We start from the raw sequence: 26,422 nt of genomic DNA on the forward strand, positions 1-26,422 counted from the left end.
AACTGCCCGGGATACACAACAGCACGGTAGCCTGGAAGGGAAGGAACTATCAAGTTATCAACTTCATCATAACCAGGAACAAAATTAAAGGCCTACCTGTGCGGAATGACGAGAAAATTACATGTAATCTCGAGCAGCCGGTCTGGCGGTCTATGTAGGTTATTTGCCGGGTTACTGCATGTGCTTCTTAACAACCAATCAACGACGGTGTACCAAGTCATGTTATCGGTAATTAACTTTCTTATCCACATTTTCATTGGTTGTAATATAAGCCAATCAGAGTCGGCTATTGATGTCACCTCAGAATTGAATACAACCAATGAGAATCTGTTTCACATCGGTGGAGGGAAAGGATCAGTTGTGAACCATATCATGATTGGTGTATTTTGTCACGTGGGGACATTCTCTCGAATTTGAAGTTCGATGGCTCCGGGCGGTGTTCCTTTCATATGCAAATGAGAGGGAGTTTCTTCCCGCCCGAATTTGGACCGATCTGGGGACCAAGTTGAAGTCTTGTACCGGCTTGTGACTTTTGGTAGGTTCATAATCATTTCTGATTCACTTCATCTCGTTCAGACACACACGTGAAGACGGTGGGATCTTCTCTATTCACTGATGTAATTCATTTTCAGTACAGGTGCCAGAAAATGTCAGTTGGCCTGTGATAACAGACACCAGACCATTATGTTGTTGTATAAAATTATGAGCAGCAATGAATTCTCATTTGCCTAATGTGTAACCAGCAACTGAAAATAATTTTTCATGTCACATAAGCCCCGTACGCTGGCTAGACAAACGTCGTGTAATCTAGAGTAGGGTAATCTAACCAGTAATCACCCGATCATGATACAGGTAAAACACAAATCTATGCCCCCCCCCCTCCCACCTTGGATATCCAACAGAGGTTTATCACTATCTCAGTATCTGATGCTGTTGCATGTTTGTTACTTTGCTTGTCCTTTTTTTCCTGGGCGGGGCTTCGCCTAATTACCTTGAGTTAAGACAATATTTGATAAGCATAATACAGTAATTAGTGTCCTTGTCAATTACAAGATGTCAGGGTCAGGAGAACCAAGGAGGTTAAAAATTCTATATACAGCCCTACTCTGGTTCCAATCCAGAAATACTCCAAACCCTACCCTAGTTCCAATCCAGATGCTTGTTGGACCCTACTCCCCCTTCAATCCAGCCTCTTCCACCCCCCCTCCACATCTATTTTTTGGAACAGTCCTATTATAGGAGAACTTGCAAGGCTGTGCAAATTTTGACCTTTTATCCTTGTAATATGTGGAAATTTTGACCGAATATTGGCAATGTTCATTGTCATATTCATGTGCCAAATCCATGTTCTTTCGTCAATAAAGATAAAGTTCATTATACTAAATGTTTCGATTTCACATCTAGGAGTAGGAAATCCCCTGGCTGTGTTATGTACTTGGTACAATACATACACATGCAGTTCCAGACTCCCACACGGGGTATAACGTACGTCACGGGATGGCCAGACACATTCGGTGGTCGCAGAGATCTATCAGCCGCAACGCGCAGACACATTCGACGCGCCGCGGAAAAATCAGCCGTCCGCGCGGACCTATCAGCCGCAACGCGCAGACAAATTCGACGCCGCGCGGACCAATCAGCCGCTCGCGCGGAAAATTCAGCCGTGGGACAGCGCCACCAGGTGTCTCACTACTGCCTTCAGAGAGCGCTGGAAAAGCCGCGCCAAGGTAGGTCCTCCACAATTTCCTTCTCTAGTGTAATATAGAGACATCGACTGGTAATCTAACTAGGCCTATCAGGTGGCAGACTATCTTAGGGTCATCCGGAGCCAGAAATAATCGGCAGGTCTTCAAATTAAGTCGAGATATAGGGAGAACAGTTCTAAATCGGTGACACACCACATCGAAGCTATCAAGGTAAACAGTGGCCAATGCCGTATTTTGGGCCATTAGAAGCAAAGACATCGGCGGTATTGACGTCTTTTAGTGTGGTTGGGTGTCCAGAACAACATAACTTACTCTGGAATTGATATAATATGCCCACAGAGCGAAAATATGTGGTAAAAGTGATACCGCTATATAACGCCCCCCCTCCCCAATCCTTCAGTATGAACCACCACGTGTAGAACGATGTTAACATATCTTATAGCAGTATTAAAGCCATAAGAAGCGATATTCTTGTGGTCATTTAAATGAAGATACATAGTCATCAATGTTTATCCAGACAATTGCAAAGGCATTCATTTTTGGAATTTGCATTTCAGCCATGGAGTTTGATGAGAAGAACAGGTTTGTGCATGTGACCACAAATCTAAATTCACCTGTTCCACCCTACAAGTCTAGCCTTCAGGAGGGAGATGTAGAACCACCTGACAAGCCATGCCTTGGGGAGGGACAGGGTACCTGGTCTTCAAGTAACAGCACCAGTGGATCCCGTTCAAACACCAGCACTAGTGGATCCAGTGAGGGTTCAGTGCCTTTGGAAGAGTCCAACGAGTCCGAAGACCTACCTGGTGTGGTTGTGCCAGCTGAAGATGTAGAAAAGGATGTCTTCTCCCCCACACGCAGGACTACAGTACAGTCTGTGTACACATGGCAAGTGCTAAGCGAACAGTGGTTCACTAGATGAACACAAGCGTCGCTACCATGGGGCTGATAAAGGACCAGCAATTTAGTGTGGGTTGTGCAATGAAGACTTTATTTATGCTAGAGACTTTCAGGATCACTTCGTTGAATCATCCAAGGAGTGCCCAGTTTGTCAGAAAGGGTTCAAGTGAAGAAGCACATGATAGTGCACTCAGATTGGGATTTTTGTGACAAATGTGGAAAGTCCTTTAAGTCATAAGATAAGAAGTCTTGAAGCATCATCACAGAACCCATGACAATCCCAGAGTAAAGACGTTTGTCAGTGTTACAAGTGTGAACACAGGTTTCATAAAAAGGAAGAACGTGTGTGTAATCATGCAGTAATTCTGGTTCATCTAATTACATTTGTTGTTTCACAAGAAGGTATACCTCATGTATAATCCACCTGTACAGTGACATATTTTCATCTGTAGTGTTGGGAAAATGACGGCGCCGAGACTCGGTATTTGACTGGTTTTGACTTTGTTCTTCTTTTTTCAAGAGTCAATATTTATAAACGATCAGAATACTTTAATTTGTAATCTATAGCAATGAATTAAGCTACAATGCAATATGATTACAACATAGTCATTTGCCAAGTGATATATAACAAGATCAAGAACATGGTATTGCAATTCAGCAAATATATATTTTGTAAACAACCAGAATAAATTTACTTATATATACCTATATCTTGTGTGTCATTTTTGGATTAACATTTCAGGAAATACAGATGGTCAATACAGTGATGCAACGCTGAGATGGTCCATTACTTAAATCTGTAAATATAACAACATGACAAAGTATAGTCTTCATCTAATATCATGTGATATTTCAAACATACTGCATAGTACCAAAATTGATTAATAATCTACTCAATACATATCTCTATGAATATAGATTTCTACTGCAAATATGGAGTTATTTGAATATTCCAGTTGTACATTGAATGATTTCCGTTGCTTAGTGCCTTTCGTATAAAGGGAGAGAAGCCTACAGTCCAGAAAAAGTGGCCTTGACGCTAGCTCGAGTAGGAGTTGACCAGGAGAGTTGTGTTTCTTTCTGCCTGGGACTTGCTGCAGTGCTGTCATCAATGCCAATGTTATCTTCTGTTACCCATACATCTTCAACTTCGCAATCTGTGTTTGCTTTCCAGGTGCCCGTTGCTTTGTTTCTACACCTTTTCCGCGGATATAGTGTCAACCTGAGTCGACGAGGCATTTCTGAAAAATGTCAGGGTTATTTGCAGTGACACATTATACCTGGGTAATAGTAATACTAGCAATATAATAAACAAGCTTGCGAGAAACGTATGAGATGTTCGTTGAATCATTTAGATGAGTATAATCCCTTAAAATGACAGAAGGTATTCCCCGCATATCGCCAAATTCAATCGAGGCGACAAAGACACTATTGCCTGTTAATGCTTACTTTACTACTACATGTATAAGATACGGGCCGTAACTTTACTAGAAAATGTGGGAGGGGGGCGTTATATAGCGGTATCACTTCTATCACATATTTTCGCTCTGTGGGCATATTATATCAATTCCCAGCTCCAATTCCAGAGTAAGATATGTTGTTCTGGACACTCAATCACACTAAAAGACGTCAGTACCGCCGATGTCCTTGCTTCTAATGGCCCAAAATACGGCATTGGCCACTGTTTACCTTGATAGCTTCGATGTGGTGTGTCACCGATTTAGAACTGTTCTCCCTATATCTCGACTTAATTTGAAGACCTGCCGATTATTTCTGGCTCCGGATGACCCTAAGATAGTCTGCCACCTGATAGGCCTAGTTAGATTACCAGTCGATGTCTCTATATTACACTAGAGAAGGAAATTGTGGAGGACCTACCTTGGCGCGGCTTTTCCAGCGCTCTCTGAAGGCAGTAGTGAGACACCTGGTGGCGCTGTCCCACGGCTGAATTTTCCGCGCGAGCGGCTGATTGGTCCGCGCGGCGTCGAATTTGTCTGCGCGTTGCGGCTGATAGGTCCGCGCGGACGGCTGATTTTTCCGCGGCGCGTCGAATGTGTCTGCGCGTTGCGGCTGATAGATCTCTGCGACCACCGAATGTGTCTGGCCATCCCGTGACGTACGTTATACCCCGTGTCCCAGGGGACAGCCATTTTGTATAGCTATGGATCAAAGAGAGAGTAGACTAGGAATTCCCAATGGACTGGTACCATAGACCTGTGTCACTTACATGCAATTGTATCCTGTATCTACATAAGCCCATGATCCATATTGTCTAAAAAAAAAAAGACTAAAGCACACTTGCCCAACATGTCAGCAGACAATATGTGAAAGCAAGTCTGCCCTTGGGCAAAAGCCTTGTGCCTGTTTCGAGGTATGAAAAAAACGTGGCCATGTCATGTCAACCATGCACATTTAATTGGCCAATCCCATTGCCCTGCCCACTTCGATCAAGACTGTGGGAACGCAAAACAGATACGTAGGAATGCAAAAATTTGACAGGTGTAGCCACTGTCTTATATTGGTTGAACCGCTTATTTTGATGGCCAGCCAGGATCGGTCTATTATGTAGGGACTTCGGTCTGCCAGAGGTAGGGTATATGTACACCTGCTTTACATACAGTCTTCAGTAATGTTCCCTCTAATTATGATTCATGACGTGTCAACGGCACTTGAAATTACTGTCTTTTGTCTTATTTATGCACGCCCCCAAATGCCCAAATAATGTACTGTGTGCTTGAGTGCTACTTATAATAGAATCTATCCAGTCTGCAAGCCTATTTCATTTCTGGAAAGGAGGTCTTTTTAATTGCACACATTTCAATATTATTTTGTAACAGTTTTCTTTAAGCTATTAGCACTGCCTGGATACAGTATAAGAATGTTTATGTATTTAAATGAAATACCAGTTATTACTACTAGTACCTTTCTATATATTGTATCAAAGAGAATTATAATCATTTGGTTTTGTGTTCTTTCTCCAGTGTTGTGTCTTTAACTCATTTTCTATGTATAACAGGAAGTCATCATGGCAGCCATAGCAGAAAGGCTTACAGCATTCCACGAGTGGGCAGAGTCTACTTCAGGTGAGTAGGCTTTTCTCACTGTAGTAGATAATAATAACCTCATGATGTGTTACAAATATCCTTATTATTTTTTTAAAGAAAGGTACATCAGGGCATGTATATAACTTATAAGATATTTTACTATGGCCTTAATGAAAAGTTTAAATCATACAAAGGCACGCAGGCATGCAGCGTGGCAGCAGCTGCTTATATTACACTGAACGGCTAGTCTATACAAATCATACAGCAATTCTGTTTGAATATACAGTCAAACCTGGTCGAGCAACCACCTGGTGCAGGCAACCACCTGCCTTCAAAGGACACATTGAAACAGTCCCATCCATTTTTACACAGTCAAGACCCTCTCCCAAGCAACCACCTGTCTTCCCCAACCAGCAACCACTTTTTTTCAGTCCCAATGGGGCATTGACCCTCTCCTGAACAACCAAAATTGATTGACAGCAACATCCTAGCCAGCAGCGACCTCTTCAACATGAGGATTTCTGCAAGCTCTGGCTCTATCGGCCATTTATTTAATTTCAACAACAGAATCAGAAACAATTCTCACTGATGCACACTGTATTCTTCATAACAATACTAGTAACACCAGTACCTTTTTTGGATCATCAGTTAAAATATACATGATGTATTATACTGTGACACTTTTGCACTATTTTCCAGACCCAAGGACCAAAGACTTGCCGTTTATCAGTTCGCCCCTACTCTCCTATGGCCTGGTGCTGCTCTACCTCCTGTTCGTGTGGCAGGGCCCCAAGTTCATGGCCAAGAGAAAGCCTTTCGACCTTCGCTGGTTCATGACACCGTACAACGGTGTCCTCGTGGCTTGGAATGGGTACATCTTTTACGAGGTACAATGCACATGTCATGATGAGTAACCCCTTGAGAATTTCTCTTGTTGAACCATTTTCGATGCTGTTGCAGTATTAGATACTGATAATGCAGAAATGTTTGTGGGGCTTTAATTTCACGGTAAGGAGAAAGTAGAGTGTTCACAGTTTGTGTTGAGTTTGCGTTTGAAACAATGTCACACAATGAACGGCTTTTCCCGGTGGTTTTGAGTTTGCGGTTAAGAGTTCACCGCGAACTCAAAACCACCTCGAACATTTCTGCATTTACATTACATCCAGAGTTCAGATTGAAATATCTAAAGATTTGTTTTACAGTTGTATTTTTGTTACAGTATAAAGATTAAAATCAGTCAAATTTACTTGTCATACTCATACTCATAGACACATCATTTAGGTGGCATGGGTAAGGAACTTAAGGGGAGGGGCAAACATTTTCTTCAGGTAAAACTGTAAGAAAGTGTTTAATAGCTTTACCATATGTAGTTGCTACCTTGTAATCCCTACAGTTCCTGATGACCACCTTCATGAACTCTGGGTTCAGCCTAGTATGTCAACCTGTGGACTACAGTCAGGAGCAGACCGCCACCAGGGTAGGGAGGAGCCATTGTATTCAAATCAGAATATGAACAGTTTGATGCCCTTAACCTAGGCTAACTGTAGATGATGATTAAAGAATTACAAACCTTACACCTTCAACTAGCTACATTTTTGGTGATGAAATTAAAAAGTGTAAGATGGAAGCACGGATGGTAAGGTGTTAACATTGAGAGTTGGGTGTAGAATGCACATGTCACATGTACAAAATGGTTGTTTTTAATTTCCAGCTGGCCTGGGCATGTTACCTGTTCTTCCTCTCCAAGCTTGTGGAGCTGTTGGACACGGTAAGTACTACACAGCTGAATGATTTCAACAGAGGTTCTTTCCACATTTTACCCTCTTTAAGGTGTTAGGAAAGGGTGCCTGAGACATTTTAGAAATAAAAAATAAGCTACCAGATATGATACTCAATAGAAAAGTGGCTCAGTTTTCTCTTCTCAATTTGAAGTGTACTTGTTTATTCCTAAAAATGGTAAATTTAAATAATACATGCCCTGCAGCGACATGTATAATAATCCAGCTTTGTTTTGTTTGCCTTTTTGAGAGAGAGGGGTTTACTAGGAACTTTTTGTCGTTGTCCAGGTAAATGTGATGATCTGTTCGTAAAAGAACAACGCAACATAACACAGTTACACTGGCTTATTCTCCATATGTGCTTTATACAAAACGACCGAGTTGCACCAATGGAGCCAGTTCTAAACTGCTGATGATGTTCACTTGTCCGTCATAGGTTCTTAACTGTTATCATCACTAAAACATGGACACTATTTTGTGTGGATGTGTACACTAGGTGGTGTTCATCCTGCGTAAGAAGACCGGCCAAGTGTCATTCCTGCATGTGTATCACCATGCCACCATGCCCATGTTGTGGTTCATAGGAGTCCGCTGGATCCCTGGAGGAGAATGTAATTTTTTTAATCTCCTTGAATCAGATATCCAGTAAGAGCAAACACTGTTAGATAACTGTAATATAATCGTAACCATGTATGTTGTTTGACTGATTTGTGTACCTCAATTTTTTACCTCAGTGAAAATTAGTTTTTGGTGTGTCTGTTTGTTTTTCCAGATATTTTGGGCACCTTTTTTACCTCAGTGAAAATGAATTTTTGGTGTGTCTGTTTGTGTTGCTGGATATTTTGGGCAGCAATAACATAAGAAGCTCTAGATAGATTGTTATAATATTTGGTCTGTGTAAAGGTCTTTTGAAGACGAAGCTCACAGTGGATTTTGGGCCTCCTGGCGGTTTTCCAGGGCACTGCAGCAAAACGTCCAGTTTTTGTATCTTGTTTCATGCTGGGACAACAGTAAAATGTGAAACACATTGTCTTAAGTTAAGGAGAAGTTATCAAGAAAAATTATTTCAACTGTTCTATTCTTTTATGTTTTCACCTTTGACCATTACTGTTGTTCCGTCAGCGTACTTCTCGGCCACCCTGAACTCCTTCATCCACGTGGCGATGTACATGTACTACCTGCTGGCCGCTGTTGGGCCAAGACTGCACCCCTACCTGTGGTGGAAACGTTACCTCACCACCCTGCAACTGGTAAGACTCAGCACGCGGAAAGTGTGGTACTCAGGGTTCTCACCAGGGTAGCTTTGGAGAACGGTTGCAGTCAGATATGCAAAGACTAGGTGTAACAGACCGTTCGGTGTAATATAACCAGCAGCTTCCGCGACGCATGCCTGCAAAGCTGGTGTGTTACACCTAATGGCAGTTACACCGGCTATATAGATACGGATACCACAGTTGCAATGTACATTAATATTGTATCACACCCCGCTTCTCGTCCAGATCCAGTTTCTGGCCATCATCGTTCACACCTCCGTGGCGATCTACGTGTCTTGTGGCTTCCCCAACGAGTACAGCGCGGCGCTGATCCTGTACGGAATCTCCCACATTCTCCTCTTTGGCAACTTCTACAACGAGACATACGTGGTGAGTGCTTCGCTTGCACCTTTTGTTTTGCTTGTGCTTCTGAGCTTTGGAGTTTTTACTGTAGTGATTTGCTGTCCTTCAAGTAAAGTGACTCTACATCTTACAAAACATGCCAGACAAACAGCAGTTTTAAAGGATATGTGACCAGTAGTAAGTTGATGAGAAAATTCAAATGCAGAAAGGATCCTAAAAGCAGTTAATGTGCTATGATTTAAGTGCCATGCTCCATATCAGTAGTTTTAATCAGCTTAGTGAAGCACATGGCATTATACAAATGTAATTCTTGTAAACCTATCAGACATTCAGTGGAGAATACATGTACATGTAGTACTAATTTGTCGTTTGCCTAGAAGAAAGCCCTTAACTGTAATTATCCTGAATGTTTTGTCATGTTAGATTGCCTGTTTAAGACACTCTCAGCGCGCTTCGTGACTCGTAAAATGTTTGCACTTCGAGTTGTTCGAATTCAGCTTTTGACATGAATGGAAAATTCCCTCCTTTGGTAGCTATAGACAGGAGTTTCCTTGTTGTTTTGTCTGGTTCATATCATTCTGTAAATCATGTGTTGTTTTTCTGTTCTTTTGTTTTTTGTTTTCTCCTATGCTCACAGAAAAGGAAACAGAAAAAGAACTGAATGCAACCATGGCCACAGCTACCAAAGTACATCTATTCAACTGGTAGTTGGTTGATTTTTAGCACAACTTTTTGCAAGCGCTGGTGCATGTTGGGTTGGCTTTAGATTTTGCACTGCATGAATTCTTCCTGCACAGGAAGAGGACAGTTGCCATTACATTTAGTACACAATTCTAACCAAGGTGCAAGAACTTCACTTAACTCCAAAATAACATTTGTGGATGATACATTTGTATTGCCAATATGCTTTGGGAACTGTCGATAATAAACATTTGCTGACTGAAAACACCTTGTCACTATCTGCCAAGAGTCTACAACAATCTCCCAACCTTTGGTAGTTTTCCAGTGCAGGGACCTGTTCATTACTGCCATTGTTTGCTCCTCTCAACACAGGCACAGATGCAATGGGTATAATGCGCGTATCCGTGCATAATTTTAAAGGCTTTGTGCACTTGTCCATGTGAACCTCAAAGGAATATTTGACATTCATTCCAAAGACAGGAATTATTAGTCCACCATCACCCATAGAATAAGTGTGCATGTTGCATGCACTGTTCAAATCGACCCTATTATTGGGCCACACATACAACTTGAGTAATTATTTTTGGCGCACACATACAACTCTTTCCCCAAGTGTGACAAATTGTGATATTCCACAAGCTAGGTTTACATTGGCAAGTGCATTGCAACAGAGCAATGCAGTAGCTGCTTAAAAACAATGTAGCAGGCAATAAATGACAAGGAATGGTGACAAGAAATATTAATATTACTATTGAACTTTCCTCTTATGCAGCTTCTCTTGGTGACTCTCCATTCTAAGAAATAATATGTAAGAAGTCATGAAATCGAGACATTCTCTTGGCTATTTTCATAACCCATACTTTCAATGACGGAAAATTAGTCAGGAAAATTAGACAGGAAATACTGATGCAGTTACATTTTGTACCTTGTCATTGAAGAGTAAAGCAAAAGAAGAAGACGTTAAAAGAAATATTCTGCAACAAATGTATGACAAAATGTATTTGAAAAGGGTATGTGTATTAGAAACCATTTAAAACAATGTTAACCCTTGTCCTGCAGGACCCATATATGTTAATGGATGGCACATTACAGAGTCTCTATGTGGGTCCCATATATGTACCGGTTAGGGGTATTTGTTAACTGAACAAATCACACCGCAGGGAAATGCACCAAATGCAGAAGTGACCACGCCACAGCAGCACAGGAAAAGTCAAGGGCCAATGACCTGATTAACAAATTATTTCAATAAGATAAATTGCGTAAAAAAACTCAGGGTGAAGGCGACATGTGCACACAGTAGAGCTATGTAGTAGTAGTATCCAGTATTTGATTATGGTAGAAGAGAATCCATCCATAACCTTTCGGACATCTTGTCCCGCTGTTTCTCCAGGATGAGAAGAAGAAACGAGGACGACGATCAGAGGTACCGGCGGCGGCCAGGCCTGAACAGACGCGCTACAACCTGCGACGACGGTCCACCCAACCAGGCACGTACGCACAATAACGCGGACCACTCTACCAACAACTTCAAATGATGTAGGCAGCTATCAGTGCAAAATATCAAACCAACGTGATTTCGTATAATTGATTGATGTGTCTTTGATACTTACCATAAAGTCTCCTCTTTTCTTTCCCAATTACATACTACATTGTCTATTCAACTTCATACAAAATTCCGCTGTTGTCTCAAAGCATTCCAGCTTTGCAGAAAGTAGATTATATTTATGATGAATATGTGGAAGAATGAGAAGCTATGTGTGATTTTCTGTTTAGATGCCTGATACTCAGTGATAGGTGCAGCACCACCCACATCAGAATTGTACATTAGCAGAACTGTGTTTTAACAAGTTTTTTAGCATTAGTCAATATTTTTTAGTCTGAACACTGTCCATACAGAGATCTAAGCACCACTGATTTCGCATGTCTAAAAACCATGATTGTGTCTTTAGTATTTTACGTCTGTTTTTCTTTCCATATTTAATCTTTAGACTTTGTAGATGTCCTACTTGTCTTTGTGTTTGAATAGAATATTCTATACCTTCATGGCCATGTTTTGGTCAGATCGCAAAAATTGTAGATGGCATAGATGGAAATGTGTATATACTAAAGGTGTACCAAGGGCTAGTGTCTTATTCCAAGTAGTTTTTAAATTTGGGTTCATGATTTGCGTGATTTATTTCCATTGTGACATATAGTGTGTTTCTATCACTTTACAATTGATAAATGTATTTTGCTTGTTGGTGCCGTATACAATCTGTGCATCGGGTTTCCTACATTATGTTGTACCCTTTATGAAATGTAAGTTAGCAGTCTTATATTGTTATTATACTGTTAATGGTGATTTGTTTGCAGTGCTGGTTTTCTTGGTACATGTACTTAAGATATGGCTAATCAGACAAAGCAGTCATTCATAGAGATCAATGACAAAGATGTTGTCAAACTCAGGTACTTCCAGTAATGTGTACCCAGTTCCTAGTATTAAGTAGAAATTCCATTACATGTACATTAGGCCAGGAATTACAGCGACCATTCAACAGGGTGACATGTTAAAGTCTCTGCTGCCTAGAAATGTTGAAAAATTGCAAATGTGGTGCCCAATACATGTGCCATGTTGGTTCCCACACAGACCTCATATGTAGCCTGATGTGCCATTCCCATCTACAATTTTGTTGTCAAAGGACACAAATTGATGCAAATACATGTATTACTGTCAAGCATGTTTTTGAACAATATGTCATACAGAATTGGTGGCCAAGTTTCAGCTTTTTCTCATAATTTTCCAACATGTCTTTGAAAATGAAATTTCTGGTTGATTGCTGTTTGTCAAACGTAATGTAAGCTCTGCAGGTTTTAGACTGGCTTGTAAACTAACAGCTTATAAGAGCTAGTACGAGTGTTGTGTGTTTGCTAGTAGAGGTCAAAGCAGCATAGATCTTTCAATGTGGTGGTTGTCAAGGGAACAAAATTGTGAATTTTTGTTTTCTATTTTTGAAGAGTTTGTAAATACGTACAGTACATGTATTCAATTAATTGATTTCAAAAGGACTTTGTGTTTCTTTTAATGTGTTGTTTCATGGTGAAAAAAATCCTGACCCATACACAGGGAAACATCATTTGAATGATGTTCTAGACAAACTGAACTGAGGGCAAGAATCAACATACTTGTAATCTTCATGCCATTCCTTCTGCCGAACATGAAACATGCAGTTCTACTTCCCTTCTGTCACTCCCCAAATGATAAGTATATTTGATCCTCTAGTCTATTCGAATATGCTATCTCTGCATGTTCCATGTACAATCATTCTTCTGTATACAGTGTATTGATATTTTATATCCATATGAAAACATAGGTATTCTTCCATCAGATTCTATAGATTTTCTGACTAGTTTGTGGAACATAATGCTTAGAAGAAATCCAGAGGTAGGTTGGTGTATTTACAAGTAGCAATCTCGATTAAAACCTTTTACATTTTTTACACTTTCCTATGAATACCAACAATCTCTCCACCTTGTTAAAGTCCTCAAAAATACATGATTATAATCATACTCAGGCTTGTAAGTTGTAGACTTAAGTTTCTGCGAGGCTAGTGATCTTGAACTTATTGTGACAAAGTACTGTAGTGCAAGACCCTTGATAACATTTAGAGTGTACATGTACAGTATTCAGTCCAGGGTTCTATAGCTAGTGCATTTTAGTGTAATGGGCAACCACGCTATTACACTTATTCTTATTGTGTAATGGTACTTTGCAACAATGTACTTGTCTAATAATGTGAAAAATATTGATATGATCCTCCAAACTGAAAAAAAAGAACTACTTTCATGTGGTCTAAAAAGAATTAAGTACCCTAATATAATTCCAACTTTTTACCTGACATGTTAAAAAAATCTCACTGTGGAAGGACCCCCTTTCACTCCATCCCCCAGATTGGTATCTTTGCTACCTCCTGATTACCATTATACTACAATATAATCCTGGCTAGAACCCTGAAGTCACAACATGGTGGTCATCCTATCAGTTGGCTCCTTGAATGGAAGAATGACTTTACTTGGGTTGCAGAAGTTCTTGTTGGGCTCTAGCTGTGGGGTGGGTGCAGACTGGTACTTCTGTTTGCTAGGTGCTGGACATGGACAAGGAATATTACACTTTCTTTATCAGTACAAATGTATGTAGCATGGAATTACCTTGCGAGAAATATGATAATCAGTCATTAGAACATTGTACTCAGGAAATATTGTTGTGTATCACACAAAAGTTGTGTATTTACGTTTTCACATTGAAGCAAAAACCCAGTTTTCTGTACTGCATGTAACATACACAAAAACGTGCACTAACACACGCATACACACAAACACATACATAGAGTCATAGACACACACACATGCATATGTACAAGAACAGACAGTGTATACAAGAGCAGTAGTCACCTGTAGTAGGAACCACCTTCCGTTTGATGACCCGTTTGGCCACCAGCAGACATACTACTAACAGAACCAGCACACCGAACACGGATAACCCACCGACCATCAGTAACCACATAACGTCATCGTCGCCTACAAGACAATAAAACAATTAAGCCCCATTAACATTAATCCGTCGGGTTACATAGATCTGCCACTTTAAAAAACAGTGGGTTTGAGAGATCTCTAGTGCAGCAACCCCATATATACACAGTTTAGATATACAGGGGTGCATCATAATGGGGGACGTTGGGTTGGAGATCTGTTTGGACGTATCTCTTCAAGGTGGCAGAATTATGTACCATGGTGAAATTATATTATGTTAGTAGATGTTATATAGCAGAAAGAAATCACCACACTGTGGGTGAAGTTTTAGCTTATCCTTACCCTTCCACCGTCATTGCCTTTTGTTTAAACTACTTGAACAACAAATCTACAGGTTTGTCTTTTGTGTTTATAAGTAAAAACCATGCTTCTAAATAAGCGTGTTCAACGACTTTCCAAATCAGGCACCCAAGCATGTAGAAAGATAAGATGTCACGTACCTGGTAGCTTGTCCACAATAACCTGCAAAGGAACAGCATAACTTGAAATGTGTTGATGAAGGTTAGACATCCAAGTAGTAAAATACGCCAAAAATAGTTACTCAAGCAACTGGATAATATGTCGAAACAGTCACATAACTTGAAATGTGTCTTTTCTCTGCTTTTTGAGTAGTGACAGAAAATGTATCTTTCAATGTGCATGCAAGGAGGTTAAAGATATTTGTTAACCTCCCTGGTGCATATAAGTAGTATTTTGCAATGTCACATATTTAAATTTTTCATAACAAACAAGTTCTATTTTTGTAAGACAGGTATAACATTGGTTTCAGGTCTGCTCTCAGGTTAAATTCTAATTCAGCAGTGAGGGTCAGTTTTCTATAAAGAGTTCAAAGTGACTACAGATTTCCTACCTGTCGTTCATCTGTAGTCCGCAGCATAGCGTTGTTAGTCACAGTCAGGGTGACGTAGTACACTTCATCGGCGAGAAAGTTGACTGACAGGTTCATCTCCCTGACGTCGATGTCTATTGTGTACTCCCAAAAGAAACAGTCGCTGTCCTTGGGGATGCAGTAACACTGCGATGGTTCACACTCCTAGTGGGGGTTTCATAAAAGAAATACAAAGTATCAATATTCAAATATGAAGTATCGATATTCAAGCAGATGCTGAGAGGGAAGATTTGTGGTGTTTTGACAGCTTCTCATCCCTATGCGAGCGTGAGCAGATGATTGAACGTCATCCTTCAGAAAGTTTGGGCAGTCAGGAAAAGTTACGATCTCCCTTTCCTATCCTGAGTGTCATCCTAGTTAGTTGACTGGGGCCATTCTCACTCCTGGTGTAACGAGCGTATGGCATATTCCTTTCCATCCATTGCTTCGAAATTATTCAAACTTTCAAAGAACTTTTACTGGTATCTTCATAAGATAGTAAATGTATTTGAATGCCTAAACCAGACATGGTAAGGTCGCTAAGGCACATGATGATCCCAGACATACTTGTTGGGAGAGACTTTATCACTCTATGATGTCATAACGTTATAGAGTATATGAATTATATATAACGTTGACTTACTTCTGCGGTTTGAAACATCATCCGTCCTTCTCCGTGTATCAGGAGAGGTGTGATCGTGTCCTGCAGCCTCCAGTACACGTCGAGAAGTCCGCTGTGCAGGTCGTGTGCTTGAGCATGAACTCTGAAGCAAAAAAACAAAAAAACTTAGTATCTGAATCATTCTTACGTTTTACTTTGGTTTTGAGTTGTACAGTCTTTATAAAAAAACAACGATATGTTGAACCATGATATACATTGTGTATCATGTGTGTTTGCTATTGAAAAACATTGATTTTTAGATAAAAGTAAAATAAAAGTAAAATAAAAGTACAAGGAGTGAGACAGAAGTCCAACCATGCGTTGAGACTTGTTGTCCTTGTTGAGACGAAGGATGAAACGACAATGCCAAGATACGGAAAGGATCGTCAAAGCTTGACGTGTTCGTTTATTGGAAGCATTTGGGATGCTAGGATACGTCATGAATTTTGTTCTAAAACATCATGAGTAACTGTCTCACTTGAGGAAGTCTATCTTGTCAGTCCAGTTCACTGAAAAGGTGACGTTTCCCAAAGCAGGTGGGGACGAGTCGATGTGGATGGTGACGTCATCTTCGGCGACGTCACCCATGACGTCAATGGCGCGAACCCAGAAGCGAACTGTGTCGCCGTCTTCACGCAGGATCTCAAAATCTTGTCCCTCTACCTGTAAAATACATTGGATTAATGCATGTGATGTATGGCGGGTAAAGAACGAAAACATTATTGTTTTTCAAGGGAACTCAAACTGACTGTGCCATTGTGAATGATTTGTTTTTATCACATACCTGGTAAACCGCCTCATGGCGTAACACACCAGGTTTGCACTGGAGTACAAGCTGCATATCCTGACAGATTTATTTGATCCACGCACAGTGACACACCCTGAAGGATCCCTACTATTTTCTGTATGTGTAGTGGGTTCTTTTACGTACTCGAGGTGTGGCTCTTCTCAAACACGGGACTTCCATTTAACATCCTATCCGAGGGACGTCCCTAACCAAAGCTTAGGTACTCATTTTCACCTGAGTGAAGAGTGGGGAAATTCGTTTCAAGTACTTTTCCCAAGAGAACAACGCCAACGGAGCATGTCAGGAGATTCGAACCCAGGACCTCTGGGTTCTGAGCCAAACACCCTGCCATTACACTACCGCAACGTCAGATTCTTTCATCTTTCATGGAAAAGCAAATACCGGTGTACATGGCATCATAACGGAAGTTACCATGACGTCGGTGACGTTGTCCCAGTCCCCGGACGGGTGAGTGAGACTCCCCCCTCCCTGGTGATCCACGTCCCAGGCCGTCTGAAACAGCAAGATCCCATTCACGTGCGGGATCGCCTCACGTGACCTGGTGATCGGGGGTTGCCCTGGAAACAATCAGAACTGTAATCAATAATCCCATATACGTCAAACCTCCGTACAAGTGGCTTCCTCTGTAGTAACTGTAATATACGATCTATCCACCCTTTTAATGAGTAAAGACAAGGTCTGCATACAGACATGAAACAGGTATCTATTTTTCTACTTACCTGATGTTTCCTCATACTCCGCTGAGATGTTATTCGGGTGTGCCACGATAGCGCCGAGGAAGTTGTTGTCACGATGTAACTCGTTGAAGAAGTGACCAGACCATGTCAACTGGAACTGATGCATGGTAAGGAGCAACGAAGTGAGAAAATAATAAATTTCAACGTCAAGGATATGTTTCCTTGTAACATTATGTTTGCACACAAAAATAGAGTAGTTAGTAGTAAAGTCATTATGTTTTTGCTTGTTGCTCTTGTCGGCATGCATGCCACTTTCATTGAGATCGCGAGGGAAGAGGTAACGGTCAGACAAAATCGATAATTATTCACATGTACATCATGTCATTATGAATACATATTTTAACATCGATCTAAAACATATGTTTCTTTTCAATAAATTGCATCTTATTAAGAAAGTGCACGGTGAATAAAAGGTTAATCACAAAAGAAGGTAAATTATTTTTGAAAAACAAGTTATTAGGACAGACATGAACGGAATAGTACTACGTATTCCAAATATATATTCACTTAAAAGTTCATCTGTGTTGGTAGAAGTCATTATAAATCAAAGTTAAACTGCATTTGCCAATTTTATTTCTGTTGGCAAATTCAGTTCAGCTTTGATTCTTTTTTTCTTTTTTTCTTTTTTTATTGCAACATTTAAATACATGACATGATGACGACAGACTCAAGCTTACAGCTTATTTTCGTGTCGTCATCGACAGAATACAGTATAGAAGTACAAAACAAATATTACAAATACTGAAAATGAAAAAAAAACAGGTGCGGACATGCAAAGCATAAGAGTAACAAATAATCTCAAATAAACTACATGACAGAAACCTTGAAATGTAAGAAAATTGAAATCATTAAACAGATAAATAGGTGGACAGGTACTACAAGACTGGTAGGTTGGGGGGTTGGCTACTCCAATCTTTTGGTTTCTTTAATGAACAGTTGGACATGCTGTAAGAGTTTGGCATTGTTTGAATTCGAAAGGAAGGGTGAGCCTTTAAGCAATAATTTGATTAGAACATTATCCGAGAGATCATTGAGGTTTGTGACTGAACCTACCAGATTTTCTAAATTGCTGAAGAATAAGGAACGGTAATGAGTGTAGTTTGGGCAGTACAAGAAATAATGAGAAATACTTTCACAAGGATGGCCACAGGTACAAGCAGGACTGGTAGCTAGGTTGCGAGTGTACAAATTGAAGTTTAAACTGAAAGTACCGAGACGGAAACGAGTGAGAAGAGCGCAGGTGTAACGAGGACCAGTGTTGAAATATGGGACGGATACAGGGCGCACAGATTTGATCATTGTTTGATCAGCTTTGATTCCAAATATATATTGTTGCAAACTGAACTTAACTGAATAACAGAACCTCTTTGTGTGTGTGGGGGGGGTGCACGTCAAATTATGTAGAAAATTGCGTCACCTTCGTGTCATTGTTGTTATCGTCATGTAAGTTCGTTTGCCACAGCCAACCTGTGTCGTTAGCTGCTGACGTCACGAGGAGAGGGAAGCTCCCGGATGTGTCTGTCTCCACCGTGCTGTTGTCGTCGAAGAGCAGAAACCTTCGCGCCGTGATGACGTTACCAACACCCGGACCCGTGCTGTCTTCCACGGTGAGAGTCACAGAGTACACACCTATAACCATGGTGAAACAAACAATATGTCGAGAATGAAGGTGTTCTTTGAAACCCACTACAATACCATTGAAGATGTAGTCCATTTTTTCTTGGCCAGAATGACATAATGATAAGGGCGCGGTCACATTCGACGTAGACGTAACGTTAGGTCGTCGTACGATTTTGTTGCCGCGTAGAATTTTCAAGCAGGCTGTGACAGAACCAACCGCAGCCGGCAAGGATCTAAGGCAGCCTTTTCCGTAACGGCAGCTGAATTTTGCAGAACACATGCACGACTAAGAATGCCCTACAACGATCGCACGACGTACATGTATGTGACCAGTTGCTAACTTACAACTTGCTACATTTTCTTGTCTCTTGCCCTTCTCATTGTTTCCAGAGTTCGGGTACCACAGAGTTGCCGTCGCCATCCGTCCGATTAATCTACTAAGACCGACATCATCAAGCTAACATTATAAATAAAACGGAGAGGATTTGGTTGTACATACCTGGCTCGGTGATAGTGACGTCCACCTGCTCGGTGTCGGCTCCAACACTTCCGTTTAGCGGATTCACTACGTCCTCGTCTACGTCTGTCACGTTCCCGCCATTTGTGACGTTCCGACCGTCCACAGACGAATTTACACCGGCCGTCGAATTGTCACCACCGTTTGTGACCGTTCCATTAGACCCTGTTGTACCGTTGGCGTTTTCTCCTTGTACTGTGATGTTTGATGTACCGTTTCCGTTCACTACAGCAGCCTCTCTGATTCGTCTCTTGTTTACCTGCGGTGTACTAGCCGTGGCATTCTCCCCTTGGGTGCCGTTTAGCTTTGGTTCTGTGCCATTGCCTTCTGCAGCAGTACAGTTTCCCCACATGATGTTACCTTCAGTTGTCATATTCTGTCCTGTGATGTTATTGGCACTGTTTGTCCCGTTGTCGGTGCCGTTGAGACTGAGCGCACACAGCTCGTCGGTCTGGTTCGGACGTAACGCGCTCTCCTGTTGTTGACACTCCTGCCCCGCCATCCCCAGACCGTCCCCACACGGCTGCAGCCGGGCTATCTCGTACGTGTACGCCCGAATACCGGAGTCGTCGTCCTGCCAGCCGGACCAGCGCAGGCGAATTGTACCCTGGAACAAAACAGGTACCTGTAAGTTCACTCTTTCTATGTGTGAGGGGGTGGTACCGGTAATATTGGATGACCATGATGTTCAGATTCATCGGTATTATTCATGTCCACTATCATTCGCTGAAGCTATTTAGTTGTTAAGTTAAGTTAAGTTAAGTTAAGTTAAGTTAAGTTAAGTTAAGTTAAGTTAAGTTAAGTTAAGTTAAGTTAAGTTAAGTTAAGTTAAGTTAAGTTAAGTTAAGTTAAGTTAAGTTAAGTTAATCTGGCAAAGCTTTATAGCATGTAACGAAAGTTTTTTTCTGTCCAAATCGTCAATCATTTAGACAAAATTTAAAGATCATGGCTTAGACATGACCAGCCTGTCACAGAGCAAAGTTCATCCTGTTGTTGCTGACTTTCTCAGTTTGTTAATTATGAATCATACTCCACGTTCATATCCCAAGCTTTCGCCACAAAGATAGTAACGACAAGTTCCAAAGATGCCACCTACGTTTCTAGTTATGGCTGGCCCCCTGTCGAGCATGTTGTCCGTACAGTTGCCCTGTACAGAGCAGTGGTACGGTGGGACGAAGTCGAAGGTGAAGTGGGCGGTCCGCGAGACCTCCTGGCCCGAGTAGTACACGGGAGGGTCCACGGTGTAGCCGGAGGAACCGTCATAGTTCCTGATCTTCGCGTATCCACCATTTCTCGACTTGGCAGTAAAATACAGCCTGTATCACAAAAAGGTAAACTCGAATTTGTATACGGTTTTGAATTTTCGCCAAAAAAACAGTTACTCAAGCAACTGGATACAATTTTGATACTTTTATCCAGTTGCTTGAGTAGCTGTTTTGGGCGTATCTTGTTGCCTGGATGTCTAACCTTCATCAACGGTTTTGACTTTACCTGACTAGACGTGGTGTGGGGAATATGTTTGTATCATGCGTTGATAACTAGGGATACACACCTGTGAATAGGTTTACCTTCAAACTGGTAAAGTCCCTTTTTAACTTTTAGTAGCCCAACATTAGAGCATTCTGTTTTGAAGGAATGAAGCAACGCATATATAGATATAACATAGTTCCAAAGTAAACGCAGGTTTTCTGACCTGTCCCCATGTTGAGGTGTGGCAGAAATCACGTGACTTCTGGTGCAGTTGTGAGTTGATAGAGCCGGGCTGTCCTGACTGACCACGTGACTTGTGCTGCCATCCTCATATGATTGACATGTCAGGGAGCCGTTCAGAATCCCACCTGTCCCTAGATTGTGAAAAAAAAACTCGTAGAGGTGAATTGTCACACAAATAAATGATAAAATTTCATCTATCTTTTGCGCATCATAAGACGAATGATGTTCACAGTGGTTTGTTTAAAGACCATGCCTGAACTATAAAATGATCCAATACATGTAAATTCGGGTAACGTAAAAACTACCAGAGTCAGTCTGCAACTGATTGTCGTGGTGTTCACATCGGTGGAGGTCTGGCTAAGACAGGAACCGACACAAGTTACTCTTCAGGACAGTTTTTGAATGTAGAGACAACGGAAAAGCATTCAAATTTCACAGTAAAGCTACAAACTAGTTGATGAATAGTATTCGTGTTGACAGTACGAATAGTGGCAACGAACTGTAAGATATAGAGAACTTGCTGAGTACCTCTTTCCAACCACCAGTCTGTGGACGCCTCCGTCATCCCGATTTTCCTGTCATCCACGTAATAAGGCTCTGGCCAATCAGAAGGCGACGGCTCTTCAAACGCAGTCTCCCAGTTGACCTAATCATGACGAGAGGGAAAACGGCCACGTGATGTGTTGTCATCAAGTTTGACGGTATATTCTGAAGGTTTGAATAACTGAGAACAGTGATTTTCGTCTATGGTGCATATTTTTATAGACATAAGTATCCAAATCAACCACACCTCTAACTGCATTGTGGTTGCTTCCTCTTGGAGGTTAGTCCAGACGGTAGAGGGCGCTGTTGTAACGTCCGTACATGGTGCCTCAGAAACATCGCCTGCTGCACCCATCAACATTCCTGCACAGTAGGTCATCTCAGGCGGGACTTGTACTGCGGAAATTTTAGCTTAATCATTTTCCCAACCATCATCGCTTTATGGGTCACAAAGTCTTTAGAACGTTAAAATAAACAGAGAGAAAGAACGCATTGAACACGTTCGATAAATTGATTCAATTTGCAAAATTTGACGCTAAACTGTACACATCTAAAACCACTATGCCTGTAAAGTAGGAATTTTGATGAACGTACTTGATAAACAGTTTGTTCCATTGAATTCAGGTGCGCATGTGCAAGATGACGGTAGGTTGTTGGAGCCACAGTTGCCAGGGTAACAGAACAGACTGTCCGGCCGCCAGGAGCACAGCTCTGATTGGACAGCGTGACAAAATATTTACAACAAATCTGCATTTACATTTACATGACATTTACATTACATTTACATTTACATTAACATTTACATTTACATTTACATTTACATTTACATTTACATTTACATTTACATTTACATTTACATTTACATAACATTTACATTTACAACAAAAATGTCACAACGTGAATTTCCATCCTACTTTAAGTTAACCACACTAGACTCCCGTGGTCTGCTTTCAGATTTAAAGTTTTTCATTCCAAGACTACGAATCCTACGGAAACTGTACGGAAGCAGAACATTCGCTTTCTTTCCGAACGTGTACTCTTTAATATACTACTTGTACTACTTAGTACTTGTACTACTTACTTCTTGTACTACTGATTACTTGTACTACTTACTACTTATACTACTTACTACCTGTACTACTTACTACTTGTGCTACTTACTACTTGTTCTACTTACTACTTTCCACTACTTAAGTTACTACTGGGAGTCCCCGTTTCATGTCCTGACTAGATGGACGTGATGTCCATAAAATACCACAAGCAGGCACAGAACACTCACGTGTGCAGGACGTGCCGTCGGCTGCCAGCAGGTAGCCCAGGGCGTCTCCTCCCCGGTCGTACTGACACCTGCTGCACGTGGAGTCACCTGGCCCTGTACACTCCAGCACCTCGCAGTCGGCAATACTGTCACAGGCTAGTGTCAAACAGAAATCATAATGGTTAATGCTCTGATTTTTAAACTCCCAGCTCACATTCTATGTTATGCATCATCATCGGTACTTTACAGTTCGTATATAAGCCCACTCGTAGATTCGAGTACGCACGTGCAGTGTCAAAGGTGAAGATCCCTAGCTTGTAAACAGTTCTCGTCTCAACATGGTCGGGTTTTGTTTACGTCTCAGGGGCCTTCACCTTTGACACTGCACATGCGTACTCGAATCTACGAGTGGGCTTATACGTATATCCCCATTCCAAAAGGCAGTGATCATCTGTATATCGTAATACCTGTGCTAGTAATAAGGCAGCAAGAACCGAAGCAATTCCTGCAAACGCCAAGTTCCAGGTTTCAAAACAAACAGGACTTAACAAATATCGTGCACCTTTAACTTGCAGTTCATGAGCTATGAGCTCCTATGCAGGCTTTTAGACAAAGTTGTGGACTCCTGTACCCACCTGCACAGCTGTGCTGACCAGACAGGTAGTACCCGGTGTTACAGCTGCACCTGTAGCTACCTGCCGTGTTGGAACACAGGTGGTCGCATCCCCCGTTAGAACCAGATGTACACTCGTTTACGTCTACATGAAAATACAAGAACACATGACCAAACGAAGTGAAGGCTGACGTTCATTTTATTGTTCCCTGGTGCTTTGACGTGTATCCGAGGCTCGACGAATATTTGGAAAAAAACTTTAAGAAACTACCATTAGAATTACTGAATCACCATTCAAACAAAGGGACCATACTCCACTACGGAATGGACAAGGAAAGTGAAAATGAACTAGCTAAGCTCACTGGGGAGGTTTTCTTCCACTGGTCGTGACAGGGAAGACAGACGCTATGTGGTGTATTTACAGGTTCAAGTTACTGCACAGAGGGAATTCCTAAAGCTCTTTTCGACAAGCACAATGTCAATGAACAGTGGATCACGGCTTAAATGCTCTGTTCTAAGGACTGTAACCCTTTCTAAAAGCGTGTATGTTAGGTGAGCGACAACAGTCGGGATTCGAACTCCTAACCTCTTGGCTTCAGAGGCAGGGTCGCCAACCACTGGACTACGTATACACACACTACCGATAAGGGCCAAGTCAAGTCAAGTCAAGTCAAGTCAAAGCCTTTATTTTTTTTTTGAAGTCCTTGCTCGGTCACATGGCCGCTTTTCAACCACAAGGTCGAAGTGGAGAGGGAGGGGTCACGGATAAGAGTCTTTGGGACTGTGTTAAGATAGTAACATATGAGTGGTTACCTGTGCAGGAGTGTTGTCCAGACAGGCTGTACCCGGTGTAACAGCTACACGTGTAGCTACCTTCATTGTTGCTACAGGTATGCTCACAACCTCCATTGCTTGTTAGACACTCGTTGACATCTATATACAAAAAAATGAACAATGCTGAAAATGTAACAACACGTATTTTACCTAATCTAAGTTGTCACAGTTCCCTGCGTATGAATAGATATATAGTTGATTGATGAATAGAAATAGGTCAATCTATGCTAACAAATATGCACTTGTATGGAACACTTAGCTGAGAATGAAACAAATCCACTACATTTACTATCATGGTTATTACCTTCGACGAGAAGGTTATGTTTTCGTCAGCGTTCGTGTGTGTGTGTGTCTGTCTTTCACCACGATGACTAAAAAATGCCCACGTGGACTGTTTTGATACTTGGTATGTGGATAGGTAGGTCTTGGTAAGACCTCGATTGATTAAATTTTGGGCCGCCAAGCGTTTTGTTATGGTACTGCAGCGGAACCTCGGCATTGATATCTCGTGTTCTGGACATACTATGGCCATGACATTTGAGTGGTAGATAGCTCTTTTAAGGGAGAGTAAGTCGTGTATATTTGAACCCCCTACCGGCTAACTGCAGGAGCCGATTTTGTTTCAAACTTTGTTTCTATGGAAAGAGCCTCAGCGTTGTAAACTTACCGTTACATGTCCTCCAGTGTGGGCCGCTTCCCGACGTTCCCGCGTCCGCCCTGACGCACAGGTAACCAGCCGTACATCCCCAGGCGTCGCACGCCATCGTGGACAGGTACTCTTTCTGGGGCGAGAATAAAGTCTTTGTCTATAGTCTGAAGCCCCCCTCTAACTAGACCCGCTGCACGCTGTCGGCGTCGCTGCCAGCGATCGAACTGACAAAGCACCCAACGAATTTCATTGACAAAAAAGGAATCCTTTTAAGCTTTGTGTGTGTGTTTTTTTGGCCATACTTGTACGTTTTGAATGGTGTTCCATTATAAAGTATAAGGTAACAGAAATCCAGTTTAGGACACATCGACGCCGCCAGCGTGCCGCGGGTCCAGTGAGAGGGGGGCTTAGAGCACCTCCCATACATGTTCGTATATCCAAGTGTGCATGAGTTGCACATTAACATGTTTTTGGCTTAAGTAAAGTTTGCGGGAAAGTAGTTGTTATCTACTTTGACCCATTGTATGCAGCTCAGTTATCGAACCAAAGAAAAGGGATTTCTTTGGTTCGATAACCAGGCTGCACAACGGTCGTTTAAGTAGAAAACAACTTCTTCTTCAAACTTTACTTAAACCAACAAAATATTGATACGCAACTCATGCGCACATGAATATACGCAGGACCCTTAAACGTCATTGGATGAGAGGCAGCAATCCTCTCCATTTGATGAGAGGAAGTATGAAATCCAGTGTGGTCCAGTCCTTTTAACTTCAATAAAGCGTGTTTAATTTTAGCTACGGAAATTTTGTTTTTCCTGAAATAACAAGAAGCTAGGGCTACAGATTTTACAATAGCCTAGAAATAAAAGCACCACTTCTAACTATTTGTGTGTAATAAAAGCACCGTTTCTTACTATTTGTACGTAAGAAATCGTTCTGTTTGTACTAAGCTGTGTACATTGAACAAGCGACAACTTACCGATCTTTCGGTGTTCCAAGTGACTTCGCGAACCTCCTCGTAGACGCACCCTTCACCGTAACATTCCTCATACAACGTCCTTTTCTTTCTCGACGACCTCTCAAGAAAATTGTTTGCTTCTTTCTCGGCCCAGAAGAGTGACGGGACGCCATTGACATCAGTCTGCTGGTCATTCGCTGATGAACTTTAAAAGGAACAAATGTGTATACTAAAAATTAACAAAAATATAGTTTTAGATGACACCAAAATGTACCAAATATCCTATAACGTTAACGTAGATGTCGTGAAATTGATATCAAAACTGCACTGACATGCTCAGTACAACTTTCATA

General features: G+C 41.5%; 2 protein-coding genes and 2 long non-coding RNA genes across 9 annotated transcripts in view; 2 read left to right on the plus strand and 2 right to left on the minus strand.

Moving 5' to 3' along the window:
* LOC136430101 (very long chain fatty acid elongase 4-like) lies at positions 1–12,770 on the plus strand. Of its 5 annotated transcripts, none has more exons than XM_066420403.1 (10): positions 1–228; positions 5,623–5,689; positions 6,350–6,537; positions 7,044–7,127; positions 7,362–7,418; positions 7,925–8,039; positions 8,551–8,678; positions 8,928–9,071; positions 9,682–9,748; positions 11,116–11,227. In XM_066420403.1, exons 1-9 carry the CDS (start codon positions 106–108, stop codon positions 9,703–9,705), a joined length of 930 nt encoding a protein of 309 aa, XP_066276500.1. In that variant the 5' UTR covers positions 1–105; the 3' UTR covers positions 9,706–9,748; positions 11,116–11,227. The 5 variants fall into 5 exon arrangements, with proteins under 5 accessions (XP_066276500.1, XP_066276501.1, XP_066276499.1 ...); XM_066420404.1 differs by having other exon boundaries at positions 9,682–9,731; positions 11,116–11,226; XM_066420402.1 differs by lacking the exon at positions 9,682–9,748 and having other exon boundaries at positions 4–228; positions 11,116–12,770.
* Positions 1,473–3,312, plus strand: LOC136430104 (uncharacterized). The gene is made up of 2 exons (XR_010754845.1): positions 1,473–1,727; positions 2,264–3,312. It is a non-coding gene; the product is annotated as an uncharacterized lncRNA (long non-coding RNA).
* LOC136430103 (uncharacterized) lies at positions 2,681–4,738 on the minus strand. Its single transcript, XR_010754844.1, has 2 exons — positions 4,485–4,738; positions 2,681–3,847 (listed from the first exon to the last, which is right to left on the minus strand). It is a non-coding gene; the product is annotated as an uncharacterized lncRNA (long non-coding RNA).
* Positions 12,769–26,422, minus strand: part of LOC136430100 (uncharacterized) — a 19,194-nt gene continuing 5,540 nt past the window's right edge. For both annotated transcript variants that reach the window (XM_066420400.1, XM_066420401.1), the window contains 20 exons: positions 26,091–26,274; positions 25,131–25,245; positions 24,443–24,562; positions 23,652–23,774; positions 23,038–23,172; positions 22,353–22,469; positions 22,006–22,154; positions 21,744–21,861; positions 21,196–21,346; positions 20,599–20,818; positions 19,485–20,109; positions 18,783–18,994; positions 17,348–17,462; positions 17,040–17,185; positions 16,299–16,483; positions 15,803–15,923; positions 15,142–15,324; positions 14,732–14,753; positions 14,154–14,279; positions 12,769–13,846 (listed from right to left, as the gene is read on the minus strand). In XM_066420400.1, the coding sequence (XP_066276497.1) occupies positions 13,719–13,846; positions 14,154–14,279; positions 14,732–14,753; positions 15,142–15,324; positions 15,803–15,923; positions 16,299–16,483; positions 17,040–17,185; positions 17,348–17,462; positions 18,783–18,994; positions 19,485–20,109; positions 20,599–20,818; positions 21,196–21,346; positions 21,744–21,861; positions 22,006–22,154; positions 22,353–22,469; positions 23,038–23,172; positions 23,652–23,774; positions 24,443–24,562; positions 25,131–25,245; positions 26,091–26,274 (3,295 nt within the window). In that variant the 3' untranslated portion in view covers positions 12,769–13,718. The remainder of the gene's footprint in view (positions 13,847–14,153; positions 14,280–14,731; positions 14,754–15,141; positions 15,325–15,802; positions 15,924–16,298; positions 16,484–17,039; positions 17,186–17,347; positions 17,463–18,782; positions 18,995–19,484; positions 20,110–20,598; positions 20,819–21,195; positions 21,347–21,743; positions 21,862–22,005; positions 22,155–22,352; positions 22,470–23,037; positions 23,173–23,651; positions 23,775–24,442; positions 24,563–25,130; positions 25,246–26,090; positions 26,275–26,422) is intronic.

Source organism: Branchiostoma lanceolatum, chromosome 3 (assembly GCF_035083965.1).
Source record: "Branchiostoma lanceolatum isolate klBraLanc5 chromosome 3, klBraLanc5.hap2, whole genome shotgun sequence".
Lineage (NCBI taxonomy): Eukaryota > Metazoa > Chordata > Leptocardii > Amphioxiformes > Branchiostomatidae > Branchiostoma > Branchiostoma lanceolatum.